The 14,080-nt window shown below is 31.5% G+C and overlaps 1 protein-coding gene across 1 annotated transcript in view; it reads left to right on the top strand.

Moving 5' to 3' along the window:
• LOC145263857 (cytoplasmic 60S subunit biogenesis factor ZNF622-like) overlaps nucleotides 1-14,080 on the top strand; it is a 49,864-nt gene that overhangs the window by 28,124 nt on the left and 7,660 nt on the right. The window contains exons 5-7 of the mRNA XM_080120932.1: nucleotides 2,082-2,244; nucleotides 10,017-10,144; nucleotides 13,930-14,064. Coding sequence (XP_079977058.1) covers nucleotides 2,082-2,244; nucleotides 10,017-10,144; nucleotides 13,930-14,064 — 426 coding nt within the window. The remainder of the gene's footprint in view (nucleotides 1-2,081; nucleotides 2,245-10,016; nucleotides 10,145-13,929; nucleotides 14,065-14,080) is intronic.

The following is a 14,080-nucleotide window of genomic DNA, read 5'->3' on the forward strand; positions in this document are numbered from 1 at the left end:
GATCTAGCTAATTTGCATATTTTTTTTTTTTTTTTTAAACATTCATTTTAATTAATTCCTTATTATTTTTTTCGGTTTTCTTATGGGATGATCGTCTTTAGTTAACTATTACGTGTAATTATATTCATGCAGATATTCTACATGATTTATACTTGAGTAATATTTGCGTAAAAAGGTTATAGTAAACACAAACGTCTTTCTATAATATATATATTTATGCATGCGTATATATTTTTGTTTTTAAAAAAGTTTGCCTACCAAACTCCTCTGTCAGGTTTTGGTTTACAGACATGAAATTTAATATATAGGGTATTTGAACTCATGCAAAACTTTATATTTGGGTTTTAGCCAGGGAAAATCAGTGCAAAAGTGAGAGAATTTTTTAAAAAATGGAATTTGCCATCTGAAGGTCTAATGATTGGTTCATGTTTTAATTTTTAGCCTTGCAGCAAACATGTCTATAGCTCAGTCATTAACTTCAAAGGAAAAAGTAAATTGTAAAACTAAATGTTTTGGTTTCGATTCTCGGTAGTGGCACACAAGTCATTTATTTATTTTTTTTTTTTTTTAACTTTTTTTAAATCAATACGTTGGGTCCAATATAATAATAAATATGACTCTGCATTAATCAAAATAACATATTTAAATGCATTTTACGACCGGGCAATGCCGAGCGGCCTGTTAGTAATACTTAAAGTAATGTTATTAATATCAGCAATAACAACAACTTATGTAACACTGTAGAAGTGTTAAGTAATACATAATTGTATTTTTAGTATCGCCCTCACTAAGTATTGAACCTTCAACTTCCAGAAGATTGTCACTTAAAACCGATTATTACTTTAGTACTTTCATGTGTATCTTTCTGAACTCTCGAATCTTTCTGTCGAACTTGGAGGATCTGTACTTAACTTTCAAACTTGATCTTTATTTAATCCACAGAGGTAGATTGGTTTTGTTTTATCAACTCCCCCCCCCCCCGAGATACATGAACTTATTCACCAAACATGTTCACTACATCATTTCTTGCATTTTCCTTTTCTACACTTCTCAATTTCCCCATTCCACCTTATGTCGGGGGGGGGGGGGGCTTTCTGTAACGTGGCTGTTATTTTTTTTTACTATTTGGTTACACTTCAAACCTCTCGGACCTACATGCCGTCTGGCACTGTTGCATAGCCACAAACAAATAAAAAAAGGAAAGCAATAACGATCTGACTCTGCACCTGTTTTGTTTTTTTAACTGCAAACAAAATGCATTTATTTGTGCTGCTTTCAAAATAAAGCATTTCATTATTTTGCAAAAGTTTTTTTTTCTCACACGCGTGCTTTTCAAAAGTCTGCATCGCTGCCATTTCATGTTGGCACCAACCAATGCTTCACATGTCCATCTTGCCTGGCTTGCAACTTTTCTTCGTTGACCACGTGGTGTATTTATTTTCTTTTCTTGTGATGCAAACTAGTGCACATGCGCTAATTTGCATACATGCTTTAACGGCTGCTGCTGATTTTTTTCAAACGCACCCATACATTCTCTTACATTTCATTCATGCCTAACATTATATATAGAAATTTTTTTGTACAAAATGTGTTTTGCTGGAACCTATTTCCTTGCATCATCTTAGTTTGTTTATTTGTTGTTGTTTTTTTTTTTAATTTTTGTACTTGTTTACAATTAAACAAAAAAAATAGAGAAAATTTTTTTACGCGTCACAGAACGAAAATGTCATATTCAAAAATTACGTAAATTGATCCAGTACTTTAAAATAATTTTAACAAAGAAAATCAATTTTTATGACTGAGCGAGATGTTTTGATCCATTTTTTTTTATAAATAAGGGGAGACAACTCAATTTGAACTTCAAGATCATTATTAGCTTTGCAATGAATACAATTTCCTAATAAAATCGCTAAAAGTCATTAAAAAAATGATTTTCTATATAGAAAAAAAACTACTTGATCAATTTATATGATTTTTGGAATATGACATTTTTGTTCAGTGACTGCTATGTACATCATAAGGATTTTTTTATTCTACAATTTCGTTTTTAAAATAGGTTTAATTCTTTTATTTTTGTTCAGGTGAAAAAGTTGGCGAAGGTAACATGTGTTTATGGTGTGGAGAGAGGGGCAAGGCTTTCTTCTCCAGCAAAGCAGCCCAACAACACATGATCGACAAGGGTCATTGCAAAATGTGGCACGAGGGTGATGCTCTTCTAGAGTATGAGGACTTCTATGATTACAGGTAAGCTCATCGGCTTCCGAATTAACATTAAAGAAAAAAAAATAACATTTTGTTCCATAAATACAGATTTTTACAAACTCTTACGGAAACACTAATTCATATTATTTTTACCACAGTTAACCAACGTTAATCTATGTTCAATGGTTCTTGACCTTTTTTAGCGTATGAACCTTTTCATTGTGTATCAGAACGATGATAGTATTTCAATGGTTCTTGACCTTTTTTAGCGTATGAACCTTTTCATTATGTATCAGAACGATGATAGTATTTCAATGGTTCTTGACCTTTTTTAGCGTATGAACCTTTTCATTATGTATCAGAACGATGATAGTATTTCAATGGTTCTTGACCTTTTTTAGCGTATGAACCTTTTCATTATGTATCAGAACGATGATAGTATTTCAATGGTTCTTGACCTTTTTTAGCGTATGAACCTTTTCATTATGTATCAGAACGATGATAGTATTTCAATGGTTCTTGACCTTTTTTAGCGTATGAACCTTTTCATTATGTATCAGAACGATGATAGTATTTCAATGGTTCTTGACCTTTTTTAGCGTATGAACCTTTTCATTATGTATCAGAACGATGATAGTATTTCAATGGTTCTTGACCTTTTTTAGCGTATGAACCTTTTCATTATGTATCAGAACGATGATAGTATTTCAATGGTTCTTGACCTTTTTTAGCGTATGAACCTTTTCATTATGTATCAGAACGATGATAGTATTTCAATGGTTCTTGACCTTTTTTAGCGTATGAACCTTTTCATTATGTATCAGAACGATGATAGTATTTCAATGGTTCTTGACCTTTTTTAGCGTATGAACCTTTTCATTATGTATCAGAACGATGATAGTATTTCAATGGTTCTTGACCTTTTTTAGCGTATGAACCTTTTCATTATGTATCAGAACGATGATAGTATTTCAATGGTTCTTGACCTTTTTTAGCGTATGAACCTTTTCATTATGTATCAGAACGATGATAGTATTTCAATGGTTCTTGACCTTTTTTAGCGTATGAACCTTTTCATTATGTATCAGAACGATGATAGTATTTCAATGGTTCTTGACCTTTTTTAGCGTATGAACCTTTTCATTATGTATCAAAACGATGATAGTATTTCAATGGTTCTTGACCTTTTTTAGCGTATGAACCTTTTCATTATGTATCAGAACGATGATAGTATTTCAATGGTTCTTGACCTTTTTTAGCGTATGAACCTTTTCATTATGTATCAGAACGATGATAGTATTTCAATGGTTCTTGACCTTTTTTAGCGTATGAACCTTTTCATTATGTATCAGAACGATGATAGTATTTCAATGGTTCTTGACCTTTTTTAGCGTATGAACCTTTTCATTATGTATCAGAACGATGATAGTATTTCAATGGTTCTTGACCTTTTTTAGCGTATGAACCTTTTCATTATGTATCAGAACGATGATAGTATTTCAATGGTTCTTGACCTTTTTTAGCGTATGAACCTTTTCATTATGTATCAGAACGATGATAGTATTTCAATGGTTCTTGACCTTTTTTAGCGTATGAACCTTTTCATTATGTATCAGAACGATGATAGTATTTCAATGGTTCTTGACCTTTTTTAGCGTATGAACCTTTTCATTATGTATCAGAACGATGATAGTATTTCAATGGTTCTTGACCTTTTTTAGCGTATGAACCTTTTCATTATGTATCAGAACGATGATAGTATTTCAATGGTTCTTGACCTTTTTTAGCGTATGAACCTTTTCATTATGTATCAAAACGATGATAGTATTTCAATGGTTCTTGACCTTTTTTAGCGTATGAACCTTTTCATTATGTATCAGAACGATGATAGTATTTCAATGGTTCTTGACCTTTTTTAGCGTATGAACCTTTTCATTATGTATCAGAACGATGATAGTATTTCAATGGTTCTTGACCTTTTTTAGCGTATGAACCTTTTCATTATGTATCAGAATGATGATAGTATTTCCCTAGATGTCATAAAGCCTTCTACTCGAATAGCTTTTTTCCTTGGACTGCTGCACTTTGGAATTCCCTCCACGGCCCCTGCTTCCCTGACTGTAGTGACATGCAGAAATTCAAATATAATGTGAATAGACATCTTGCTGCCCAACTCCATACATAGTATCCATACAAATCTGGCCTCAAATAGTACCCTCTCACGACTAAATGGCTCTGTGCCTTGTTTGGGGTGAAACAACAATTGTAACACCCCCACTCCCCCACCCCGCTCCTTTTCAAAACATGTCTCGCTCAGAATATGCTAGCAATAATAACTAATGCTAGCAGAGATTCAAGATGATCTTTATGTAGCAATTGGCAATTCAGTTTTTTTTTTGTTTTTTTTGTGGCACTGGATCAATTTTGTGTGTGCTGATATGGGACGGGGGTCAATCCCATTCTCCCTCACTGAAACCCTAAAATTTCCCCACTGGTCTATGTCCTAAGATGGAATACCGCTGCCACATCTGAGGAGCCACCACATTAGTTTGCTTCGTTGCCTAGTACAGTTCAAAATTGACTTTGAAATCAAAGTAGGGCATGATCTCTTCCATTCTCTATAGTCCCATTTTTACAGGAAATGTTGCTAGTCTCTCTCTGCTCTATTATTACTTTTAGAGAAGGTGTTTAAGCCCTAACCTCTGGTCATATCACTGCAATCAACCAATGTACATTTAAGCTGATTTATTGTAGGTTTTATAATCATTCGCAAATGCTGAAAATGTTCTATTCTACTAGCTTCTTTTCTTGAACCAATACTGTCCCTGCTCCCTGTTTCCCTGACTGTACCAATATGCAGAAATGTAAATGTACCATCTTGCAGCCCAACTCCTCTATAAATATGGCAGTATATTTCAGTGGCAATATGATTTTTTTATGAACAAGAACCCAAGTTTGCCAGTTAATATATATAAGAACAAAGAATTAATAAAACATGTTAAAAACACTTTAACAAGAGTTAAAAACATATTTAATTTTCAAAAAAGACATGCAAATTAAATATGTAACTCTTAAAATGTTTTTAACATGTTTTATGAATTCTTTGTCCTTATTATAAGATAAATTTCCTATTTGTTTTATTGAGCTTTTACATGTGGTTAGGATTACTTTATAAATATTAAGTCTTTAATATTTATAAAATATTTTAAGTTTGCTATTCTGGATTATCTTTGTAAACTTAATTGTAATTCTTACTTTATTGAGATATATATATCTATATCTCGCATTTAAATCTCGATAAGATGCCTGCCTGTTTTTACCACAAAGAATTGTCGGCTCTAATGTTGTAACTATTACAGAAATGTTTAAATAAGTACTTATATGATAGCTAAATGTTTTTGTTTCAATTCTAGCTGATAACACCCAAGTTATATTCCTTTTTAAAACTTTGAAATCATTACTCTATATTAGGTACAATATAATAATCAATAGAGAATTGGCTCTTTAATAGTAAATACAAAATCTGTATAAATTAAAATATATTTAATTTACGATTGGGTAATGCTAGATTAGGGCAGGTCGATTTGCAACTTTTTTCAGGAAATCAACATGGCACTGGTTATGATAGTTGGGATTTGATGTTATAAGAACATATACCAAAAATTAGATTCCCATCTTGAACAGAAATTTGAGCATTTAAGTTTAAAAATCGTGTAGAAAAATGCTGAAAAATCCTTCATTTTCATAGCATTTTTCACAACATTGACTTTGAAATTTCACTATTTTTATAAAATATTCAATTAAGATTGATATATTTATATGAAATACATTGAAAGAAAAATAAATACATGAATTATAATTTGTATTATGAATCACAACTAGCAAAATATCTCAACTTTTACTGCATTGATTTAAAAAAAAATTGTAAAATAGCTAATTAGCAACTAAGTCTTTTAAATTTCACAATTCAAAAAGATATGTGGAGATGTATTACACAATATAACAACTTGATAGAAGTTACAGAACCATGTATTTTAATTTTTTTATCAAACGCAATAATATAAACTTATAATAGAACTAAATTGTTCTGTATAATTTCCTTTTGAGGAAAATGAAGGTCTAATTTGCTGGCATGATGACTTTGTAATAATGTGTATGTCTTGCTTCCTGCCCATATACAACTTTTTGAGAAAAATCAATCAAATTTGACCACTGTGTGGCTGCAAAATTGATAGCAGTAATTTTTTAATTTTTTTTTTTTTTTTTTTTTTTTTTTAAGTTGTTCACTATTTCTAGAAAAAAACAACACAAAAAAAACAAAAAACAATTATTTGAAAACACTTATTTTTTTTATATTTTTGTGATGTAATATGAATAAAACTAACTATTGTTTGGGTAAATAAGACAAACTAATAAAATTTAATGGATAAATATTTATTTACCTAATGGACAAAATTGTTTGAATGCCATCTTCTCTCACATCCAATTCATCTGAGTTTATCATTGATATTATATTTTCCGGAAGTAGTGTAAAAGCACTATATTTTGAACAGTTTAAAACATTAATTTGGATTTCAGTTAACTGTTTTGTTCTCTGAATTATATTAAAATATACTGTTGTTGGTTAAAAAAAAATATTGTCGGTTTTGATTTCAAACCAACTAACTGCATACACTTGGATGATAAATTTGACCAAATTCGAAATGTTTAATTTATCATAGTGTTTGAGGATAGACAACTCTAGTTCATAAACACATTAATCTTGTGGCTTATGTTAGCCATTTTCCTTGATTCAAGGGCCCAATTTTTTAAGTTAACTTCTCCACAAGAAATGCCAACAGCATACTCAAAAAGTAGCCTCTGATCTTCACACTTAAATTATTTGTTTCTTCTGCTGTCAGATAATGATGATCGGGAGGGACACTAATTTTTTAGAATTCTACTTGAGGCAAACCTTGATAATTATTGATACAAAGTTCCTCCAAACGACTAGTAAATGTTATTAGGCTTTCTGTTGTTCCATCAATTAATTTAAAAATTGCTGTAAATGGTAGTTCTTCTAGTGGAACCTGAAAATTGGAAAATTTGCATGTTTAATAATAGAGCCAGATTACATAATAAATACCAATATATTATTTTATTTTCCACAAAAAAAGAACATAATTGCAGGTGAATCTATAGAATTAATTTTACCTTCTTGTTAGGAGGACAAGTGCAAATTATGTGCCTTGTTTGACAATTTTCTGTCTTGCACTTTACTGCAAAGTCATCACTTCTCAAGAGAGACAGTTTACAGCTACAAGAAAATATATCAGTCTTTGTATCTGTTCCTTCATTCTTTTCACTTTGATTGCTACAAGAAATTTCCTATCAATCTGTTTGGCCCTCTTATAGCAAAATATATTGAACTTCTGTCCTACCTTACCTTAACAAGGGCAATTGTGGATTGACTGCTTGCCGAATACTAATTATTTCCTTGGCAATTAACTTAGAAATCTCACTATTTTTTAAGTGGGGATAACTGTTTTCGAGGAATTAACTAAACTGGATGACTTGTTGTGAAGTTGGGGGTGCTGTTTCATCCAAATAACAAGGTGGACCAACAAATTTTGTGAACCATGGGTTAAAAATGAACGTCGTGCTTTTACTGACATTCTAATCTGAAAAGTAAAATAAATAAATGGATTATAACTGGAGGAAACTGTATTAGGCTATCTTCCAGTTTCATACGTAAAAAAATAAGTGCTAGTTATAAGAAATAATGAAAAACTTTGTAGAGTTGAATTAGATGTATTGAAGAGAGAGGAGCAAACCAAATCCGAGGCATAGTAGTGTTTAGTTTAGACATTTTTTAGCAGATTTTAGCACCTCCTTCAATAACATGAATTTATCAATAAAGAGATTCATTCTTGCTGTAGTTGTGCCATTTTAAACGAGTGTTTAGTGTTTAAAAAACCAGTGCTTGTGCATCTATGTTACCATGCTATTTTTAATAGTATTTTCAAGTTAAATTTAATTTTTATGAAATTTTTGTTTATTAAATTTTTAGGTAAAGTACAGAATAGTTACAATACAGCCTCCTTCCCATATTAAGAATAGCTTTATAAATAAGTTATTTTAGCACAATAACATAGATGCACAAATAACGAAAAACCTTTAAAGGAGTTTCCTTATTTACTCGTATTAATCTTTGTGGGTTATCTGATTTTAAAACTATAATTTTAGAAGAAAAACACTGCTTAAAAACAATTACTCCTTAAAAATAAAAGAAATTAAAATTTGACACTAATTTTCTGCAAAGTATTTTTTATTAAGTAGAAAAATTTGAAAATTTATGTGGGTATGTTTCGTAAAGAATGTGTAGAATAAAATTGTATGGACTATTTTTTTTTAATATAAAACTGGAGTATTACCATATTTTAATAAAAATTTCAAATAGAATTTGATGTGAAATATTAGTTTGGTGCAAAAATAATGTTTTTGACGTTCATTTGAACCTCAAAAAATGCAATTATTTTTGCACCAACCTAATAGAAAAACAAATTAAAAAAGATAAAACAAATATGTTTAAATTCACTGCAGACACTTGAAATATAATAATATATATTTTAAACAAGTCTTTTTCGTTTTTCCTTTCAAAATAATTAAGCTTAAATCGTAATGTTTTCAAATTAAATAATAAACAAACGTTAATTTTCAATATCAATAACGTATCCCTTCTGCCAAACTATCTCCTGAAATGAAAAAGCGAACTTTGGTCGTTATTATTTATTGATGAAGGACGTTCTTAACAAATCACCAAAAAACTTTTAATTGCTTCAATTTTTCAACTTTTAAAGTCATTTCCTCAAGCAAAGATAATGTTTTTGAGAAAAATATTTTGTGTAGGTCTTTTCTATGTCAAACCCCAACTATCATCACCATTGCTTCACTGGGGTTCCAAAATCGACCTGCCCTAATGCTAGATGCCCTTACTAGTGTGTGTGTATGTATGTATGTACATATATATAGTAATTTATAAAATATATATGGCGATTAAGCTACACTGAATATTCGGCGTTTCATCCACTCTAGGATTCGTCAGGCTTATGCGCATAAGCCTGACGAATCCTAGAATGGATGAAAACGCGGAATATTCAGTGTAACTTAATCGCCATATATATTTTATAAATTACTAACTAGTTCTACCTACATATTGAGCACTTTTGAAGTAAATACTTAAAGTTTACGCATAGATCTGTGCTTTCGTATATTAGTTTTGTGTGAGTAAATGAAGTAGTTATATATATATATATTTTAATTTGTGATTCAATGAATTTCAAAAAACCCTTATTGAAATTAAGTGGTTGAGTAAACCTTATATATATATATTTATTTATTATACACACACACACACACACAGTGTATCACAAAAGTGAGTACACCCTTCACATTTCTTCAAATATTTAAGTATATCTTTTCATGAGACAACACCGAAAAAATGATTTTTTGACCCAATGAAAAGTAATCTGTCTGCAGCATATATAACAGTGTTAATTTATTTTCCCATCAAAATAACTCAAAATATAGCCATTGCTGCAAATATTCAGTAATAACAACTATAATACTAACAACTACAATAATAATAACTACAATAACAATAATAATAATGAACAAAATTCAAACTCCCCATAAGTCCATAAATGTTTTTTTTTCAAATTCACTTAATTAAATTTAATTAAATATAAAATGAAAAATAAACGAATAAAAAAAAATGCATTTAGCAAAAAGTATAAGGAAAGAAGTTTAAATAATCATTTTGTATTTTCACACAGATCCAGTTATCCTGATTACGATGAGAAATCGGCTGGTAAAGAAGATGATGATGATGATGATGAAGAAGAAGAAGATGTTGATATAGAACAGTTGGTGGTTGACGGTTATGAACTTGTGTTACCTTCAGGTGAGTTTGTCGATCGATGCCTCTGTTCAGTCTTGAAAGACAAAGTATCCCTCGTGTAGGGGCAGCTGCACGTGTAATTGTGAGGCAAGGGTTGTGCAATCTCCAACCATATATCCACTGCATCAGCACTGCTTGAGCCCAGTAGCAAGGAGAAGTTCAGGATGACTGGAAACAATGCCAAGATAAGCGGAAAGCACATATAGTACCAGAAAGTCCCGAACGGTTACTCATTTAGTATTAACCAAGTTCAACGTTCGTGAGTTTTTATAATTAGTGATGGAACGATTCCAATATTTTTCTTAATTCCGATACAATTACTGATTCCGATTCTTTTTAAATCTCTAAATATAATACCACTGCCACATCTGAGGCACTTTCATTACGTTTCAGAATTTGCTACGTTTCAGAAGTTGCTATTTTTCCCGATTACCGTAAAAACGCATTAAATAAAACGACTTCCTTAAAAATGAATAAAAACACGAAAATGTAGTCCCCCCCCCAAAAAAAAAAGTATGTGACAACCTCACCACCAGATAATTTGGCAGAAGGGATACGAAGAGGAGCTATTCTCTGGATATTGAGCACTTTTTGTGGCCCATGCACTAGACCCCTCTCTTCCCCCAATAAATTAAAACAACTTTTCTTTCAATCAAAATAGCAGGGAGTGCCCGTGCAACCAAAAAAAAAATGAGACGCGGTGGCCGGGTTCAAACATAAAAGAGGAGAAGAAGGTAAAAACTTATTGACAAACGCTTCTGCTTACATGGCCGCAAGTGCTTATGACGACATAACGTTGCAAAATAAGTGTTTTAAACAGTTTTAGTTTAATATACATGCAGGACTTGTGAAAAACGGCCCCCCCTCCTTCCAAAAAGCAGTCCCGTCGACTGCCACAGAATGAATCTTTTTTCCCTAATTTTTACATATTATGCATCTGGGGTATTACTCTTTCAGATGGTACCAGTTTCGACCTGATCGGATGCGGATGACAAAAGTTTTTAGCAGACATACAAACGCACACACAAGTCTCCATTATATAATAGGCTAGCAGGGGTACCCGGCGTTGCTCTGGTGTGGAGAGGTTTTATAGTAAGGGTATTGATCAATGGAACCCTAAAAAAATGTTTCAAAACTCCCTTAAAAAAAAAAAATGAAAATAGCAAGTACTTGTGCAAGCGCAAAAAAAAAATAATTGATCAATGGAGCCCTAAAAAAAAAAAAAAAAAAAAAAAAATTAACCCTCTAAAAACAAAATTGAAAATAGCACCAAGTACCTGTGCAAGCGCAAAAAAAAAAAAATAATTGATCAATGGAGCTCTAAAAAAAAAAATTAACCCTCTAAAAACAAAATTGAACCTAGCACCAAGTACCTGTGCAAGCGCAAAAAAAAACAATTGATCAATAGAGCCCTCAAAAAAAAAAAAAAAATCAACCCTCTAAAAACAAAAATGAAAATACACCAAGTACCTGTGCAAGCAGAAAAAAAAAAAAAAATCAACCCTCTAAAAACAAAATTGAAAATAGCACCAAGTACCTGTGCGAGTGCAAAAAAAAAAAATAATTGATCAATGGAGCCCTAAAAAAAAAAAAAAAAATCAACCCTCTAAAAACAAAATTGAAAATAGCACCAAGTACCTGTGCGAGTGCAAAAAAAAAAAAATAATTGATCAATAGAGCCCTCAAAAAAAAAAAAAATCAACCCTCTAAAAACAAAATTGAAAATAGCACCAAGTACCTGTGCGAGTGCAAAAAAAAAAAAAATAATTGATCAATGGAGCCCTAAAAAAAAAAAAAAAAATCAACCCTCTAAAAACAAAATTGAAAATAGCACCAAGTACCTGTGCGAGTGCAAAAAAAAAAAAATAATTGATCAATAGAGCCCTCAAAAAAAAAAAAAATCAACCCTCTAAAAACAAAATTGAAAATAGCACCAAGTACCTGTGCGAGTGCAAAAAAAAAAATAATTGATCAATGGAGCCCTAAAAAAAAAAAAAAAAAATCAACCCTCTAAAAACAAAATTGAAAATAGCACCAAGTACCTGTGCGAGTGCAAAAAAAAAAAAATAATTGATCAATAGAGCCCTCAAAAAAAAAAAAAATCAACCCTCTAAAAACAAAATTGAAAATAGCACCAAGTACCTGTGCGAGTGCAAAAAAAAAAAAATAATTGATCAATGGAGCCCTAAAAAAAAAAAAAAAAAATCAACCCTCTAAAAACAAAATTGAAAATAGCACCAAGTACCTGTGCGAGTGCAAAAAAAAAAAAATAATTGATCAATAGAGCCCTCAAAAAAAAAAAAAATCAACCCTCTAAAAACAAAATTGAAAATAGCACCAAGTACCTGTGCGAGTGCAAAAAAAAAAATAATTGATCAATGGAGCCCTAAAAAAAAAAAAAAAAAATCAACCCTCTAAAAACAAAATTGAAAATAGCACCAAGTACCTGTGCGAGTGCAAAAAAAAAAAAATAATTGATCAATAGAGCCCTCAAAAAAAAAAAAAATCAACCCTCTAAAAACAAAATTGAAAATAGCACCAAGTACCTGTGCGAGTGCAAAAAAAAAAAAATAATTGATCAATGGAGCCCTAAAAAAAAAAAAAAAATCAACCCTCTAAAAACAAAATTGAAAATAGCACCAAGTACCTGTGCGAGTGCAAAAAAAAAAAAAAAAGTAGTAAGTAGGCAGGCTTGAACCTGTAACGCTAAGAGGAAAAAGAAAAAAAAAAAGAAAGGAAGTTGTCTCGCCTATGCGACTTGTGGCGTCACAGGCGTTCAAAATAACGTTTTATGTGTACATCGATGTCACGAGGTGTGGATGACTTTGTAAAAATGTCAACGAAAAAAGTGACCCCTCCTCATAAAAAACTGCCCAGTTGACAGTGAAAGAATGGATGTTTTTTTGGCCAATTTTTGGATTTTTGTCGGCCGAAAGATTGAGCTTTCAAACGATACACATTTTGTCAGTGTGCGTTGCGTGTGTTGAAAGTTAGCAAGACATACGTACATACATACATACATACACACTAACAGACACTTGAGATTGATATAATGTTTTTAAATATTTTAGATGAGGATTGATAATTCATATTTGCATTTTTTGAACTACTGTTCTCATCTTGAGTTTTATTTTCATAACGTTTCAGTTGATGTATTTTGTTGAGCTCTAGAATCTACACAGAATTTTGAACGGCTGACGGAACAAAAGCATGCTGCTCACGTGAGGGTTCTATTTGAAATTCCGTGCAGATTCCAGAGTTCGACATAAAGATTCCCGAGTTTAACACGATACACCCAAAGAAGGTCAGGTTACAGTGACCGAAACGTGAAAAAAAACAATCAAGATGAGAACAGTCGTCTGAAGAGTCGCAAATAATATGGATGATCAATCCTCATCTCAAAAATTTTGAAACGTAATGAAATTTATCTTGAGAATAAATTGATTATGATGAATATGTCGAGTCTTTCTGTTGCAAAAACATGCAGGTCTTGAATCGCAAAAAGGATGGCCAGCCAAGGAAAACTTTGAAGCAAATGATTAGACAAGAATGTGACGTGGAGTTTGAAAACAATTGAACAGTGAGAACTGAACAGTTAGCTTGCAAAATATAAAATATCTAACCCCTAAACAAAGGAAAATTGATGTTAAATAGAGAAAAAGAGAGATTAGTTCTGGGATTGAGTTATTAGAATTAACATATCTTATTTCTGTAACTATGAATGTTATGCTTTGTATAAATTCACAAATTCTGCTTTTTTTTACCTTTTTATTTATTTTATTTTTCAGGTGCCACTGTCGGCCATCGTTCTCTAAAACTCTACTACAGGCAGAACCTTCCACAGCGAACGCTGGGACGCACAAGCACAGCCCTTCCCAGGGTTCTTGCCCAATACAAAGCCCTTGGATGGACGGGCACTACAAGTAAGACAAAGCTTAG

This window comes from Euprymna scolopes, chromosome 39, assembly GCF_053919585.1.
Source record: "Euprymna scolopes isolate OS-2025 chromosome 39, ASM5391958v1, whole genome shotgun sequence".
Lineage (NCBI taxonomy): Eukaryota > Metazoa > Mollusca > Cephalopoda > Sepiida > Sepiolidae > Euprymna > Euprymna scolopes.